At 37.3% G+C, this 15151-nt stretch overlaps 1 protein-coding gene across 1 annotated transcript; it reads left to right on the top strand.

Annotated features, from left to right (window-relative positions):
- The first annotated feature begins 294 nt into the window (after window positions 1-294).
- Window positions 295-14725, top strand: gnrhr1 (gonadotropin releasing hormone receptor 1). The gene is made up of 4 exons (XM_051873773.1): window positions 295-765; window positions 4784-5315; window positions 9496-9703; window positions 10813-14725. The coding sequence occupies exons 2-4, from the start codon at window positions 4785-4787 to the stop codon at window positions 11217-11219; spliced, it is 1146 nt and encodes a 381-aa protein (XP_051729733.1). The 5' UTR covers window positions 295-765; window position 4784; the 3' UTR covers window positions 11220-14725.
- Window positions 14726-15151: the final 426 nt, after the last annotated feature.

Below are 15151 nucleotides of genomic sequence, written 5' to 3'. Positions count from 1 at the left end.
TTAAATATACAGAGCTACCGCAAAAACGGAAGTTCAAAGACAAAATTCTAAAGATGGCTGCGCGCTTGTTTATCTGGCGTATAAGATCTATATCGTACTCTATATTGTCCACCGTACTGTCTATGGTAAACTAAATTACAGTTAACCAACTAACTATTTTTTTACTGTTTGATTGAATGATTGAAGGTTTTCCCGCTAAAATTACGAATATTTTACAGTGTAGTGACGCTGAGGTTTCCTCACTGTGTTGTGCTGTTGTGTTGAGGAGGGTGCTGTGCGGTTGATGAGTGTGTCTGAAGGTGAAGCAGCGCTGGCTGCTGCTGTACAGACAGTAAAGCTCTTGTCTTCCTCCACTGGAGACTCTTCAGAACCTGGACAGCTCCGCGAGTCCGTTTAACAGTCGGCTTTTTGGTAAAAAGTGCGAATAAAACAACATGTAGCTTCTTAAAAAGTGCTGTACTATCCGAAAGCGTCCAGCAACCAAACTTTTGCACCGGGAGATGATCGTTATCACCCTGATGAGTGAATTACCATTGACTGCGGCAAACTGTTCCCTACAGGAGTCCATGGTGCCGTCAAGCTCATGCGGGGGTTGGAGGACAACGAGACTTCTCGTGGATTTAACCGCGTAATAACAACACGACATGTTAACGGACTGCTGAATGAACTGCGCTTATTTTCTCTAGAACAGCATATGTCCAATATATAAATAACTGAGTGAAATATTCATGGATTAATCTACAAATCACATATTGCAGCAAACAGGTAAGTCTAACTCTATCACTGTTCTATTTAAGAGGCTACTGTAATGAGCTTACTGAGGAGACAAAACCTAGTTTCCTAAACAGCATACCTTGACAGCATTTCTTGGCATCATAGTGCATGATCATCAATTTTATGTTAATCAAAGTATGATGTCCAGAAATGCTGTCTAGGTAGACAGCTCACTAGGTTTGGAAACACAGACAAAAGGACTAAGTTTGGAATTGATTTCAGAATCACTTCTGTTTTAAGAAACTGAAGTAAATGGACCAAAAAACTTTCATTGATGAGTCCTGCATGTGTATCAGGTGTTTTCATGAAAGTTTTTGAGGCAAGCCAAGGAAAACAGTGTCGTTGATATAATGCAGATGAATTTTTAACCATATCGCACCAATATTTGGCATACAATAACTAGTCATAAAAATGGTAAAATACATGTGCTTCATGACATATCTTGTCAGAATCTTGCATGGCTTTGCTGACTTCTGCTAAAGTAAACACCAAACAAAACTATCCAACAGAAAAATAGCCAAATGTGAGAAGTGGCATTATAAAAATATTTTTATTTTCTGTCTCTTCTCATGGGTCAGACTATAAAGTCTTCCTTTAAGCCACTGCAAATATCAGCCCACTCGCACATGAATTTGCCATCAAATCTTAATATTCTCATCACCGCTATCTTAATTAACTGGCTCCAAGTCATTAGTCATGTGAGCAAGAATATGAATATAATTACGCAAATTCACAGGCAAAGTTTCAGAGATTATGATGACAGTAATCCCTAAAGATGAAGTGGAACATTTTTGGTTTCCTAAACAGCAACTATTGTATGATGAATCCCGCAAAGAAAACACCATTCAGTGTGTAAAAGAAAGTAAGAAAGAAATCAAAGTCCGGTAGTTTTCTGATTTTGCATTTCTAACAGCCCTTAAGATTTGCATATTCATGACAGCACTTATGCTATATTAAAGAGTTATGATAGCCAGCACTCTTCCTTGCATATTTTTGCATAATGTTTATCAACATTAAGAGGCAGGAGTGCAAATCCGCTGTGATTCCAGCAGGCAGGTGTCCAGCAATCATTCAAACAATCTGACAGCGATGCCAAGCATATGATCTATTATAACAACTCTACTTCATATATATAGGCTCATATATCCTAATATCCTTCATGAAATATATATATTTTTTAAATGCATTTTGATTTCACAAGAGGCAAAAATACATTTCTCCAGATCAAGACATTTGCTACTCTTTGAAGAATATATTACATGCCAAGCATGAAGAACAATTGCAGTGACAATGCAGAGATGTATTACTGAAATGCTGTGCAATTTGGTGTGGAGGTGCAGAAACAGGGGAGGATGTTGCAGAGGTTGTATTCACTAGGGTTCTCTCTATCTATCACCTCCATGCTGTTTACCTGACTACAGCTATACAAAAGACAATATCACTTTCAGAGCGAAGGGAAATTCTGACAACAGCCATTTGTCAGCATGATAGGGCATTTATATCAGAACCAGAGCCCGTGCGGGAACCCTCAACCATTAAAGCATCTTTTGTCTTCACGATGTTATCAAGAACATAATCCATGTCAATTTATCTTATCGCATAATCACTCGATTGAACTCATTTTTATTAAATTGATTCAAATCTTATCATAAAGGTGTAGAGTATGTTTAACCAAGTGGCCAAAAAAGATATCAGCAAGCATGATGAACAAGGCAGTACGTGTGAATTACTTCATTGTGAATCTCATTCTGCCTTGGTCTGCTGTGCATAATCTCAGCGCAGAGCCCTGACGGTTGTGTCGGAGGTTTATATATAGACCTTTAAAAACCTCTGTGGTGTAATCTATCTCCCTGCCATTTAACCCTATTTGCCAGAGATCCAGAATGAATAAAGGCCCCTGGCAAGAGTTTCTTATCTGTAGATAGATGAGATGGCAGATGGGCACTGTAAATGCAGAGGATGTTAGACTGCGGGGGCGATGGACGTTTGGGTGAAAAGTCATAAGGGTGAAAAATGCCTCTGTGGTGACAGTAATGTAACGGTAATAAGGGTCTCTAGGTGATGTGATCTGAATATTCATGTCTGGATGAACATTTTGATGAATTTTAGAAAGGATTATTAAGTGCACAAAGCAATGCCAATAATCTACAGCTGAGCAAAATTCAGAATTGTAGAATTTCAATTAATGAGAGTCAGTCTCATGAATGTCAGTCTGTCTGTCTGTCTGTCTTTATATATATCTATCTGATATCAAACTGTGAACGATTCCTTGACAAAGCCTTGCTTGGAAGTTTAAAGATGGTTTTATAGACCTTAAAGGATTAGTTCACTTCAGAATTAAATTTTCCTGATAATTTATTCACCCCCATGTCATCCAAGATGTTCATGTCTTTCTTTCTTCAGTCAAAAAGGTTTATAGGTTTAAGGTTTTTGAGGAAAATATAGTTCCATATTGTGGACTTCAATGGGGACCAACGCGTTGAAGGTCCAAATTGCAGCTTCAGTTCAGCTTCAAAGGGCTCTACACGATCCCAGACGAGGAATAAGGTTCTTATCTAGCAAAATGATCGGTCATTTTCTAAAAAAAAAAAAAAAATTGATATACTTTTTAACCACAAATGCTCTGCGATGCGCCATGCATTATGTAATCATGTTGGAAAGATCACGCGTGATGTATGCGGAAGTACAGAGCAAGTGTTTACAAAGCGAACGTGCAAAGACTAAGTCAAACTCCCTTTGCAAAAAAAGAACAGGTAAAACAACGATGTCGAGCTATTTTGAAGTTGGAGGAGAAAATGAGATGGAGTTTTTCGCCCTACCGCGGTACTTCTGCCTACGTCACGCGTGACCTTTCCAACATGATTACGTAATGCGTGCCGCATCGCAGAGCAGTGCAAGATGAGCATTTGTGGTTAAAAAGTATATACATTTTTATTTTTTTTAGAAAATGGCAGATTGTTTCTCTAGATAAGACCCTTATTCCTCGTCTGGGATCGTGTAGAGCCCTTTGAAGCTGCACTGAAACTGCAATTTGGACCTTCAACCCGTTGGTCCCTGTTGAAGTCCACTATATGGAGAAAAATCCTGGAATGTTTTCCTCAAAAACCTTAATTTCTTTTCGACTGAAGAAAGAAAGACATAAACATCTTGGATGACATGGGGGTGAGTAAATTATCAGGAAATTTTCATTCTGAAGTGAACTAATTCTTTAAAGACGAACAGATCAGAAATGTCACCTATAGAAATTACATTTGTTTAGGGTCATTTAAAAAAAATACTTTCATTAAGCAAGGACACATTCAATTGTTCAAAAGTGACTGTAAACACATTTTAAATGTCACAAATAAATGCGTATACTTCAAATAAATGCTGTTCTTTTGAATTTTCTATTTATCAAATATCATCAAAAAAGGTTTTACAGTTTTGACAAAAATATTAAGCAGCACAATTGTTTCCAGCATTTATCATAAATATCTCTTGAGCATTAAATCATCATATTAGAATGATTTCTGAAGGATCATGTGACACTGAAGACTGGAGTAATGATGCTGAAATTTCAGCTTTGATCACAGGAATAAATTACATTTTAAAATATATTAAAATAGAAAACAGTTACTTTTAATTATAACAATATTTCACAATATTTTTGATCAAGTAAATAAAGGCTTGGTGAGCATAAGAGACTTTTTATTACAAAAAATCTTACCAACCTCAAATGGTAGTGTACTTAATTTATATGCTGTACACTTCTTTATATTTAACAAATTTATTGAAAAAGATGGAAGAACACTTAATTACCCAGAATGCCATTACTTGTAAATACCTAATGTAATTCAAATTCCAACTTATTAATTTAAAATGAGCCAATTTTTAAATTCTGAATGTCGCCCAACCCTAATATCCACAATATCAGACTGAAATGTCATAGAATATTACAATAATTATACATTTGAGTATTACAAAAAGCCTTTACCATGCAACAAAACAAGTCTTTTTTCCGCCTTTACAGGATGTCAGTAAACGTGTCTTTCCTGTCAGTGAGTCCCACGAGCATTTGGGAAAACTCCTCTCAGCTGAACGCCTCCTTTCCTCACTTTGCTTCTGACTGGGAGACACCGACATTCACCGTTGCTGCTCGCTTCCGTGTGGTGGCCACCCTGGTGCTCTTCATCTTCGCAGCTATCAGCAACCTCTCAGTGCTGATCAGCGTGACCAGGGGACGAGGACGCCGCCTGGCCTCCCACCTGCGGCCGCTCATTGCCAGCCTGGCCTCCGCTGACCTGGTCATGACTTTTGTGGTGATGCCACTCGACGCCATATGGAATATCACAGTGCAGTGGTATGCCGGCAATGCTATGTGCAAGCTCCTCTGCTTCCTCAAGCTCTTCGCCATGCATTCGTCAGCATTTATCCTGGTGGTGGTGAGTCTGGACAGGCACCATGCAATCCTGCACCCATTAGAAGCTCTTGACGCCGGTCGCAGGAACAGGAGGATGCTGCTGGCTGCCTGGATTCTCAGCATCCTGCTCGCCTCTCCACAGGTAAGTGAACAAGATGTTATATTAATTGGAGTTGTCATGTGTGCGACTTGTCTTGCTATGGAGCAGCACAAAACTGTCTCGGAGGATTTATAGATGGATGATAATGTTGGTATTTGAAAACATTTATTAAAGGTGATATGTCTTTTTTCATTAAAATACTTTGTCCAATTCTAGCTTTATATGAAGAGACAACTACAAACAGGTCCTCATGCTAATTTGAATACACAAAGTTTTCAAAGCTCAATTTACTTAGATTTTTACCAAAAAAATCACCACAGAAAATATGAAAAAAGTCAGCAGATTAGTGATGTTAAATTTGGCCAAAAGCACGTCATCTATGATATCTGAAGCTTTTGTCTAGAAAAAACACATGACTGATTCAGAATCTGATTCATAAGCAATCACTGTTGTTATTGTCAACAAAAACTATTCAAAATTGTTTTCAGCAATTGAAATAAAGCTGATTGCTTTGGCAACTAACTGGTGTTAAAGTTTAAGTTGAAGTAATAGAATTACTAACACTGAAATAATAAGTTAAAGGCTATATAGATAAAATTAAATATTAAAAACAAAAATAAAAATGACAAGCTCATAAAATTACTAAAACTTAAAATTGAAATTATAAAAATAAAATCTAAATAAAAATATTAATAAATATTATAAAAGTATATAAATAATACTGAAATGTTCCTTATAGTGCAAAGGGGTGGAAACTGTAGGGAAATTTTCTGGAAATTTACTTTCCGCCACTTTGCATCCCTATTCCTTACTCTACACTTTAACCAGTTTCATATCATAATTCATATATGAATCCCACATGAGCCTCGCCTTTGAAATAATAGTTGATGGACTGTGGCTTGATTAAAAAATTATAATATAAATTATTATTAAATCATAAATTATTTTTAAAATAATTATTAATATTTTAAATACAATTTGCAGTGCCAATATACCCAAATGACTTCATAGCTATGATGACAATGACTTAATAAGTTAAATTAAATCAACTGTTGCAGTCCGTAAGTTTTGCCTCTTTGTCGCCATCTCTGTTTGAAACCTGCAATTGCAGTTATTTGCAAAATTACCATCTTTACATGGGTTGTGTATTGGCACGGCTCCTCAGCACGGATGAATCTAATGTTTTGAGTATGTGTGGCTGTCAGTCACCACACCTTTGGATATTGTACTTAGGAAAGACAGATTGTAGTCTTGGAAGTATGACCAAAATAAGAATTTTCACCGGAAAATGTCACCTGAACAAGTAAATGACAAATCTGACACTTTTGTTCTGACCAACTGAGAAAAAAGGCGTTACAATAAATCGCGCTACCAATGGTGATTATATCTAACGATCGCTTAGCTCATATCACATCAAACCGCGCAAATTATTATTATTGTTATACTTTTTTCTAAAATTGTTAATGTTAACAACATCAGCATTGCGTGACTACATGTATTTAGTGTGTATTAGCATTACCTGTAGATTTCAGTTTCTGTACAGTCTAATCTCTAATTGTCCATTTGTCATACCATACAATATGCCATCAAAATAATGAGTTTAATTATTCCAGCTGCTGTGAGAAAAGGCTATAAATGATCCGCCAACCTCACATGTGATTTAGCCTACTAGCTCGGACTCGTTCTTTATGTAAACAGACGTGACGTAAGTACCACTCGAATTAGAAAACATTATTACAAGCTTACCGTTGTGAATCGGGCTAAGGTAAGGAGATAGTTTTGAACACTGGCTGGTTATGTACTTGCTCAAAAATTGATTTTGGATCATTTTTAACCAAAAAAAGTTACGGACTGCAGCTTGAAACAATCAACCAAATGTAAAACCAGCGGTACAAAGCTGTTTGCTAGGTGCTTATTCATCCTTTTGACCACAAGATACACCTGAAACATACACATGTTAAAAAGCTTTGAGAAATGGACCATTTTACCATACAGTCAAGAGGAAAGCCTTGGTGCTTCAGCCTTTTTTTTTTTTTGCATAAAAAAATGCAATGTATCCCAGCTATTCCAACATAACACTGATTCAATAAAGTAGTATGAGGAGGTGGAACTACTTGTTTACCCCACCAATGGCAAATGTGTTCTGGAAACCTGTTTGAAAACATTAGTACAAATCCATTTGCTGATGTTAGTGGTGCAAAAATTGAAGTGGCACATTGCCAAACTGAACCAAGTTTAGTTTTCTTTCAAACTGAATTATATTGAAATGGTGGATGTTGTTTGTTTTTAGGGAAATTGCACTTTCAGTCTACTTCACACATTTCCCAATAGCCATCAAAGCTCAAGCATTTCTTTAAGCAATCAGTTGTAGCTTAAAGTGGTGCAATAACTGACCCTGGATCAGTGACTCTTCAGTGAGCACTTGCTGCATTGATTATAGATCCTATTTGTCAAGCTACACTAGTCCCGTGCCATTTTCTATAACCTTTAAAATGCCTGACTGAATCTTGTCAGTGTGTCTCTGTTTCCCTCCACACACTCAATTCCAGTAATGTCATTTTTAGCAGCCTGTGGATGTGACCACAGCATTTAAAATAATTACAAGTGAGATAAAGAAGCCTGTCTGAGACAAGGTCAGTTAGGCAGCCATGGATAATTGGAAAGAGATCCAACTCTAAAGACAGAGTGGGTGGTGAATTGTGGGTATCAATATATCTTTAGCTCCTTGCTCCTGTATTCTGTTCACACACCTCCCCCAGAGAAAAAAATGGGCTTCCCTCTGTCACACTGTGTGCTACCTGATAAATTGTGCAGCAGAATATAGAGAAATATGTCACATGGAAAAATAATGCGGCTATGGAACAAATGAATTTCTTTTATCTGAAAGCACAAGGTGATAACATGACAAGAATATTTGGTTCAAGTTCAACAGAGATAGCAGAATGTGTTTCCTCTATTGAAAATCCATTTTACATCCCATAGAGCCCAAATGTAAGGGAAACACCTACAATGCAGCAACACTGAGGAGATTTCTGACATCCCAAAACAGGCTGTCATGACATGAAAATCCTTTGTCTTGCTGTTGCAAAATGTGTAAAACGATAAAAATAGGTATATTTGGATTCTTCGAAGGTTTTACAGTTCACACACTTTAGCTATTCCATGCAAAAAGAACTAGATGACTAAAGTTTGATGACACATTTTGATGTTGTTTGACAAAGCCTTGTCTGAAAGTTTGAAAAATCTTTGAAAAGCTTGAATTTTTTTTTCTCAAAGTCAATAAAATGTTGTAAACACATTCTAACACATTGTAAACATGTTTGCTAGCATATTTGAACATGTTTTAGCATGATTTAAAACATTGCAGGCAAGTTTCTAGCATGAATTAACACATTGCTAGCATGTTTTAACATGTTGTAAGCATGTTTTAGCATGTTTCTATCATGTTTCTAATATGAATTATCATGGTGCTAGCATGATTTAGCACATTGTTAACATGATTTAACATGTTGCCAGCATGATTTAATATGGTGCTAGCATGTTTTAGTACATTGCTACCATGTCCTAAGCTAGTTGCTAAGCTTTGTTTGTGATAGATACTTGGTGGATGAAGCTTAAATACTCCATTAGAGTTACTGTACAAAAGTTTTGACCCCCTGTATGAAAGTTTATGGCATTTTTCATAGTCCATTTAACGAAAACCGTACGTTTTCCAGCTAAAAAGAGTTAGAGAACAGTCTGAAGTTCTGACCTGAGTTTGGTGGTTGTAGCTTTAAAGCTCTAGGAGGAGATGCAAAAAGGATGCAAAGAAGTATTATAAAATTGGTGTTTTTGCTATACAGCAGCTTTGCCTGAGAAACTCAAATTTTCATCGTATTCTGTAGGTGAAATAATATTATACTGGATTGGAACAACAAGTAAATGACAACAGGATTTTAATTTTTTAGGCAAACTATGCCTTTAAGAAACAAGTGTCCAGGGCGGCATTTCCCACAAGCATCGTGAGCCTAAATTGATCGTAAACCAATTGCACCAAAGGTTTCTATGATCAAGTTAGGCTCACAATGCTTGTGGGAAATGCCGCCCTGGACACTTGCTTCTTAAAGGCACAGTTTGTCTAAAAAATTAAAATCCACTTTCGAGAAGTGAAGCTTAGATAAAAAAAATAAAAAAAAACTCTCTTATTATACTTTTCTTTATAAATTGCTTTTTATCGTTTCAGTTATTTATTTTCAGGGCAATTAAGGCTGAAGGAGTTGACTTTGTGCAGTGTGTAACACATGGAAGCTTCCAGCAGCGCTGGCAGGAAACAGCCTACAACATGTTCCACTTTGTCACCCTCTATGTGTTCCCTCTACTGGTAATGAGCTTCTGCTATACCCGAATCCTCGTGGAAATCAACCGCCAGATGCCTCGTGGTAAAGGGAAGGGTAATTGACTTTTGCTCTCTTCTGATATGGTCCCTGTCATTGATATACAGTGTAACTCCATCCAAATTCCCATAGTTCTATTTGTATTGAATTTGATGAAGAACTTTCTTCTCAAGCACTGATGATGTACAGTAGTGGCCAAAAGTGTTTATTCAAAAAATATTTATTCAAATATTATTAATAATTTGTTGAAGATTTTGTAAGCGTATTGCTAGTTGTTCTTGGAGTCAGTAGTTTTATTTATGAGAACGCAATAAAACATGCCAAACTGTGTGATGTAATTTTTGGCCAGGCTGTCATACAAAGAAATTATGAACATGCACAAATAAGAGAGAACGAATTAAATATTAATAACTAATTATGTTGTAGTCAGTGTATGCTTTTTCCTGTGAGCTTTTTGTTTTTTGCTTAGTAAATACCTTAACCAACTTTAGTGTTTCGTTCTTCCTTCATATTTAAACAAATATAACAAATATCCCCTCAGAAACATCACTTTTGGCCACTACTTTATATTCTATCTAGGGCTTCAACTTTCAAATTACTTCAGTTTTATTATGAATTTCTGAAAATAAATGTCGTTTTGAGTCTCTTTCATGTGGTGTGATAGATCGCCTCGATTCAAACGGCAGCACAGAGTTCGAGTTATTACTATTTCTGTTATTAAATTCTGCGAATTGTTTGGAATCTTTAGAGGCCATTTTCATGACAGACAGATTGATTATTTTGACGAGTTTGGAAACATAATTCATATGTAAAAATGACTTTCTTAATCAGTATTTTTGTCTTGTTTTCCAGTACAAATATCTAAACAATTCTGTCATCATTTACTCACACTCCAGTTGTTCAAAACCTTTCTTTGTTCAAATTTCTTTGTTCTGCTGAGCACAAAAGAAGATATTTTGAAGAATGTTTGTAACCACACCATAGTATTGAAAAAATTACTGTGGAAGTCAATGGGGTCAATCAACTGTTTGGTTACAAACATTTTTCAAAATATCTTCTTTTGTGTTCAGCAGAACAAAGACATTTTTACAGGTTTGGAACAACTTGAGGGTTTTTCATTTGATAAAATGATAAAGCAGGTCACACAGCACATGTTTGCTTTCTAGGTGGGGAACCTTGTCTGAGACGCAGCGGAACCGACATAATCCCGCAGGCACGCATGAAGACCCTGAAGATGACCATCATCATTGTGGCATCATTTGTGGTATGCTGGACGCCGTATTACCTGCTCGGCATCTGGTACTGGTTCCAGCCTCGAATGCTGCATTTGATGCCGGAATACGTTCACCATGCCCTCTTCGTCTTCGGCAACCTCAACACGTGCTGCGATCCGGTGATCTATGGTTTCTTCACACCCTCATTCCGAGCGGACATAGCCAGCTGCTTCTGCAGAAGGAACCAAAACTCTTCTCCTAAATCATTGGACCGACTCGCCGCAAGGAGAGGGGGCGCAAGCGGAGAAGCCGAGTCGGACCTCGGAAGCGGTGACCAGCCCAGTGGACAACAAGCATAGAGGGTCAAGAGAGCTACAGTTACAATTTGAGGTGTGGATTTTGCCCTCTGAACAAAAAATATGGAGCTTTCACTTTGTGTCCAGACATCTATATATTGTCGCTGTCGAGCGGAATCCTTGTCTCTCCATATTTTTTATTTTTTTTATAAATTATTAATAATGGTCGCCCTTTACGCCTGTCTGTGGGTTTTGCAAACATTTAACCAATGAAAAGTATTAAACAGAGCTTGTGACTGAACCTCGTAACTCCATTGGATCCTCAAACTGTCAGTCAAACCTCAAAACTCCACCCACCTCTATCGTATCGTGAATGAAGTGCCGCACACATTTTGGAACATCTCTGCTTGTTTGCAATGCAAGGGTAAATAAAGAACTGTTTGTTTGAATAAGTACAGTGATTTCTTTACACAAAAAACACAATATATACATATATATATATATATATATAAAGGCTGATGTTTTATGTATTTGAGGAGCAGAGAAGAGTGTCTTAGGGCCCTATTTTAACCATCTAAGCACATGGTCTGCGCATGGCGCAGTTGCACTTAGGGCGTGTACGAATCCACTTTTGCTAGTTTAACGACGGAAAAAATGTTCGGCACGCCAGGTCCATGGTCCAAAAGGATTGTACCTAGTCTCTTAATGAGTCATGGGTGTGTTTTGGCCGTAACGTGCAATAAACCAATCTCATCTCCCATTCCCTTTAAAAGCCAGTTGTGCTTGCACTATGGCGGATTCGCTATTTACATGGCGGAATTTGCAAGCGGAAAGACTGAACGCTTCTCCAGAGAGGAATCCTTTTATTTTTAGTATTTGGCATGTTTGTGTGCTGCTTCGCGTCCCTGTGTGTGTAACAAGCAGAGTGTACGGTGTTGTGCACCTGCCTATAGGCACATATTACTAACGCACCCTTTAAATAACAAAAAAATACTGCTCTATTGACTTTAGACCAGGTTTTTGTTGGTCAATGGCGCAGTCGTTTTCAGTTGCCTTAAAATAACAACACGCCAACAATGCGCCTGAACACACCTCGTTTTTAGACCAGCACACCCATGGGCGAACAGATGGGCGTGAGTGCATTTAAACAACGTGGCGCAGGACGTGAAAATGATAGCTGCATCGGGCTGAAACTAGCATAAAACACTTGCGTCGAGCCTGGCGTTGCATTGCGCCGGGTTTATGATAGGGCCCTCTATATATATATATATATATATATATATAAAGGCTAATGTTTTATGTATATGAGGAGCGGAGAAGAGTGTCTTTAGCATTTGTTGTCGAGTCACAGCCAATACTGTCTTAAATAGCCTGTGTGTAGCACTTCATCTTTTATAACATGAGATTTTGGCCAAATGACAGAAAAAAACTGAGCGCCCACATAGTTACAATAGACATTATAACCTGTAGGTTGACGAAAATGTAATATGATGCACTTACTGCCTCAGATGCGGCCGTTCTAATGATGGACAACAAAATTTACTGTAGCTCCATTTGAGCTTGATTTTGGTAAAATGTTAATAAAAATGACACACGCAAGTGTCTGACCATATAAAGCCACAATATCAATTTAAACACTGCGTTGTCAGTGTTTTTTCCATTTCCTGAAAAGTAGCAGTTTTGTACATACAAGGTTTCCGCCCGACAGTGAAGATATGCTGCTGATGGTGTCATGTATTTATGGTTTGTGCAACTATGATGCATTTGCTGGAATTGGACTTGAATGCACTTAATATTGAACATGGAACAGCAACAGTATCACATTGTGTTTTCAAGCTTAGATCTTCTAGAAAGATGTAACAACAGGTAAATTTGAATGTAATAGACCAAATAGCAGCACAATATCTCAGGCAATACCTTGAATGTGAGATATTTGCCTGTCTGGAACAGGGTAATAAATATACAGTGCCTCATTAATGGACCACAAGCATAACAGCTTACGTGTTTGGAATCAGTTGATGATGATCTCGAATTAATTATAGCTTCTCTATAGTTCAGAGCGACAACCCAGTTAAAAGCTTCTCTGACACATTGCTCATCTAACGTTTCTTCTCCGCTTCCTGTTTAGGAATGTGACTTAATGTTTTAAAATGGCCTTAGCACATGAATCATTCATTCAAATGTTCAGGCTTACACACTGTGTTTATCTGTGGAATCATCAGAGACGTGTTTCACTGAATTCACTCATTCTTGTGCAGTGTATTGTGGTGATGATAATGCATGGCTCTCCAGAAAACTATCTTTGTTGTGTGTGCTTGTGATTAAAAATTAATGTGGATAGACCATCCAGCCTTAAAGGGATAGTTCACACAAAAAATAATAATTCTTTTAATATTTACTCAACCCATGTTGTTGAAAACCTGTTTTTCTGAGGAACATGAAATGAGAATCTTTACACTAATTGTTTCCATACAAGTACAATTTATGGTGACCTGTCGAGCTCAAAAAGCTTCGTGTTTCATAATTTCATATTATTCACACCATATTCCAAGTCTTATGAAGCCCTACAAAAGCTTTGAAGCCCTGAAATTTAAGTCATTATTCATTCTCAAATCAAATAATTCACAAAACATATATTGTTGGACAATCAGTATCATCAAAAGTCGCAGGCAATAGCAAATAGGCAAAATATTTGAGAGCTGGATTGCATAAATGTTTTGATTTAAAGAGGACCTGTTATGCTCTTTTACAAAGTCTTGATTTTGTTCTTGGGCTCTACTAGATTAGGTTTTCAAAAAACACCTTATTTTTCACATATTCGACATTGTTACAGCTCCTCTCTTCCCAGTCTGTCAGTAACGCTGTTCAGTTCCTGTCTCTATAAAGCCCCTCCTTCTGAAAAGCACAATATGCTCTGATTGGTCGGCTGGACCGGTGTTCTATGATTGGTCAAGTGCTTCAAGCGTGTTCCGGAAATGTCACGCCTCTTTACCATAACCACAAGTTAACCACACTACTAACTAACTCAACCAGGCCCCGCTCCTTTATTTTGCGTTTGCATTTGGCGGGAATTATTTAAATGAGGAATATTGTGACGTGTTTGTTCCCAGAAGAAAACTCAAGAGGCGTAATGGAGGCGTTTCAGGGAGTTCAGAAACACTGACACTGATATAGAGAATAACTCCCGCTGGAGGGACTTTGCAGACCTTTTTTCATGCTCAAACAGCAACATTACACACTAAAGAAAGCTGAAAATGTATGAAAGCATAATGGGACCCCTTTAAGAGAGAATAATGGCTTAAATTTTGGTTGGAGCTTGACAGCCTATGGTCACTATGAACTGTTGTTGTTTGTAAAACAGCCGCGTAAAGAATCAAAATTTTGTGTTCATCAGCAAAAATAACAGCATATGGTTTGGAATGACATGAATGAGAAAATAATGATTGAATCTTTTTGGGTGAACGCTTCCATTGATTTAAGGATCTGAATGAATGTGATTGCTGTTACAATGTGCTTCACAGTTGGTCAACAGTGTGTATAAAGTATATATATAAAGAAAAACAAAAGCACCTTGTGTGTCCCTTTTTTTAATTGACAGAGAATCGTAAAGGCACAATAATGAAAGGTCAACTCAAAAAAAGGAAGGACAATCAAACGCAAGTCATCAGTGGCTGTTTAGAGGTGCTTGAAGAGATGGATTCATCAGGGTTCTCGGAGGAGCTGGATTGTGTCAAATCAATTCATGGGAAAATTAGGTTGTGTGTCCTTCATGTTTTGAAAGAGTTGTTAAAAAAGAGTGACACTAAAAAGTGCTCAGTCTTCAGATGTTGTGGGGATGACACTACTCATTCTCATAGTTCATTATAAGTCATCAAAACTAAATACATTTTGTGAAATAACACAAATGGAAATATATGGGACCAAAAACCCCCTAAGTTATATTATATTTTAGCTTCTTTAAAGTTGCCTCCCCCTTTAAAGTACAATTAGGTTGT

This window comes from Ctenopharyngodon idella, chromosome 19, assembly GCF_019924925.1.
Source record: "Ctenopharyngodon idella isolate HZGC_01 chromosome 19, HZGC01, whole genome shotgun sequence".
Lineage (NCBI taxonomy): Eukaryota > Metazoa > Chordata > Actinopteri > Cypriniformes > Xenocyprididae > Ctenopharyngodon > Ctenopharyngodon idella.
Note: the sequence above shows the minus strand (reverse complement) of the source record. Positions and strands in the feature narration are given on the sequence as shown.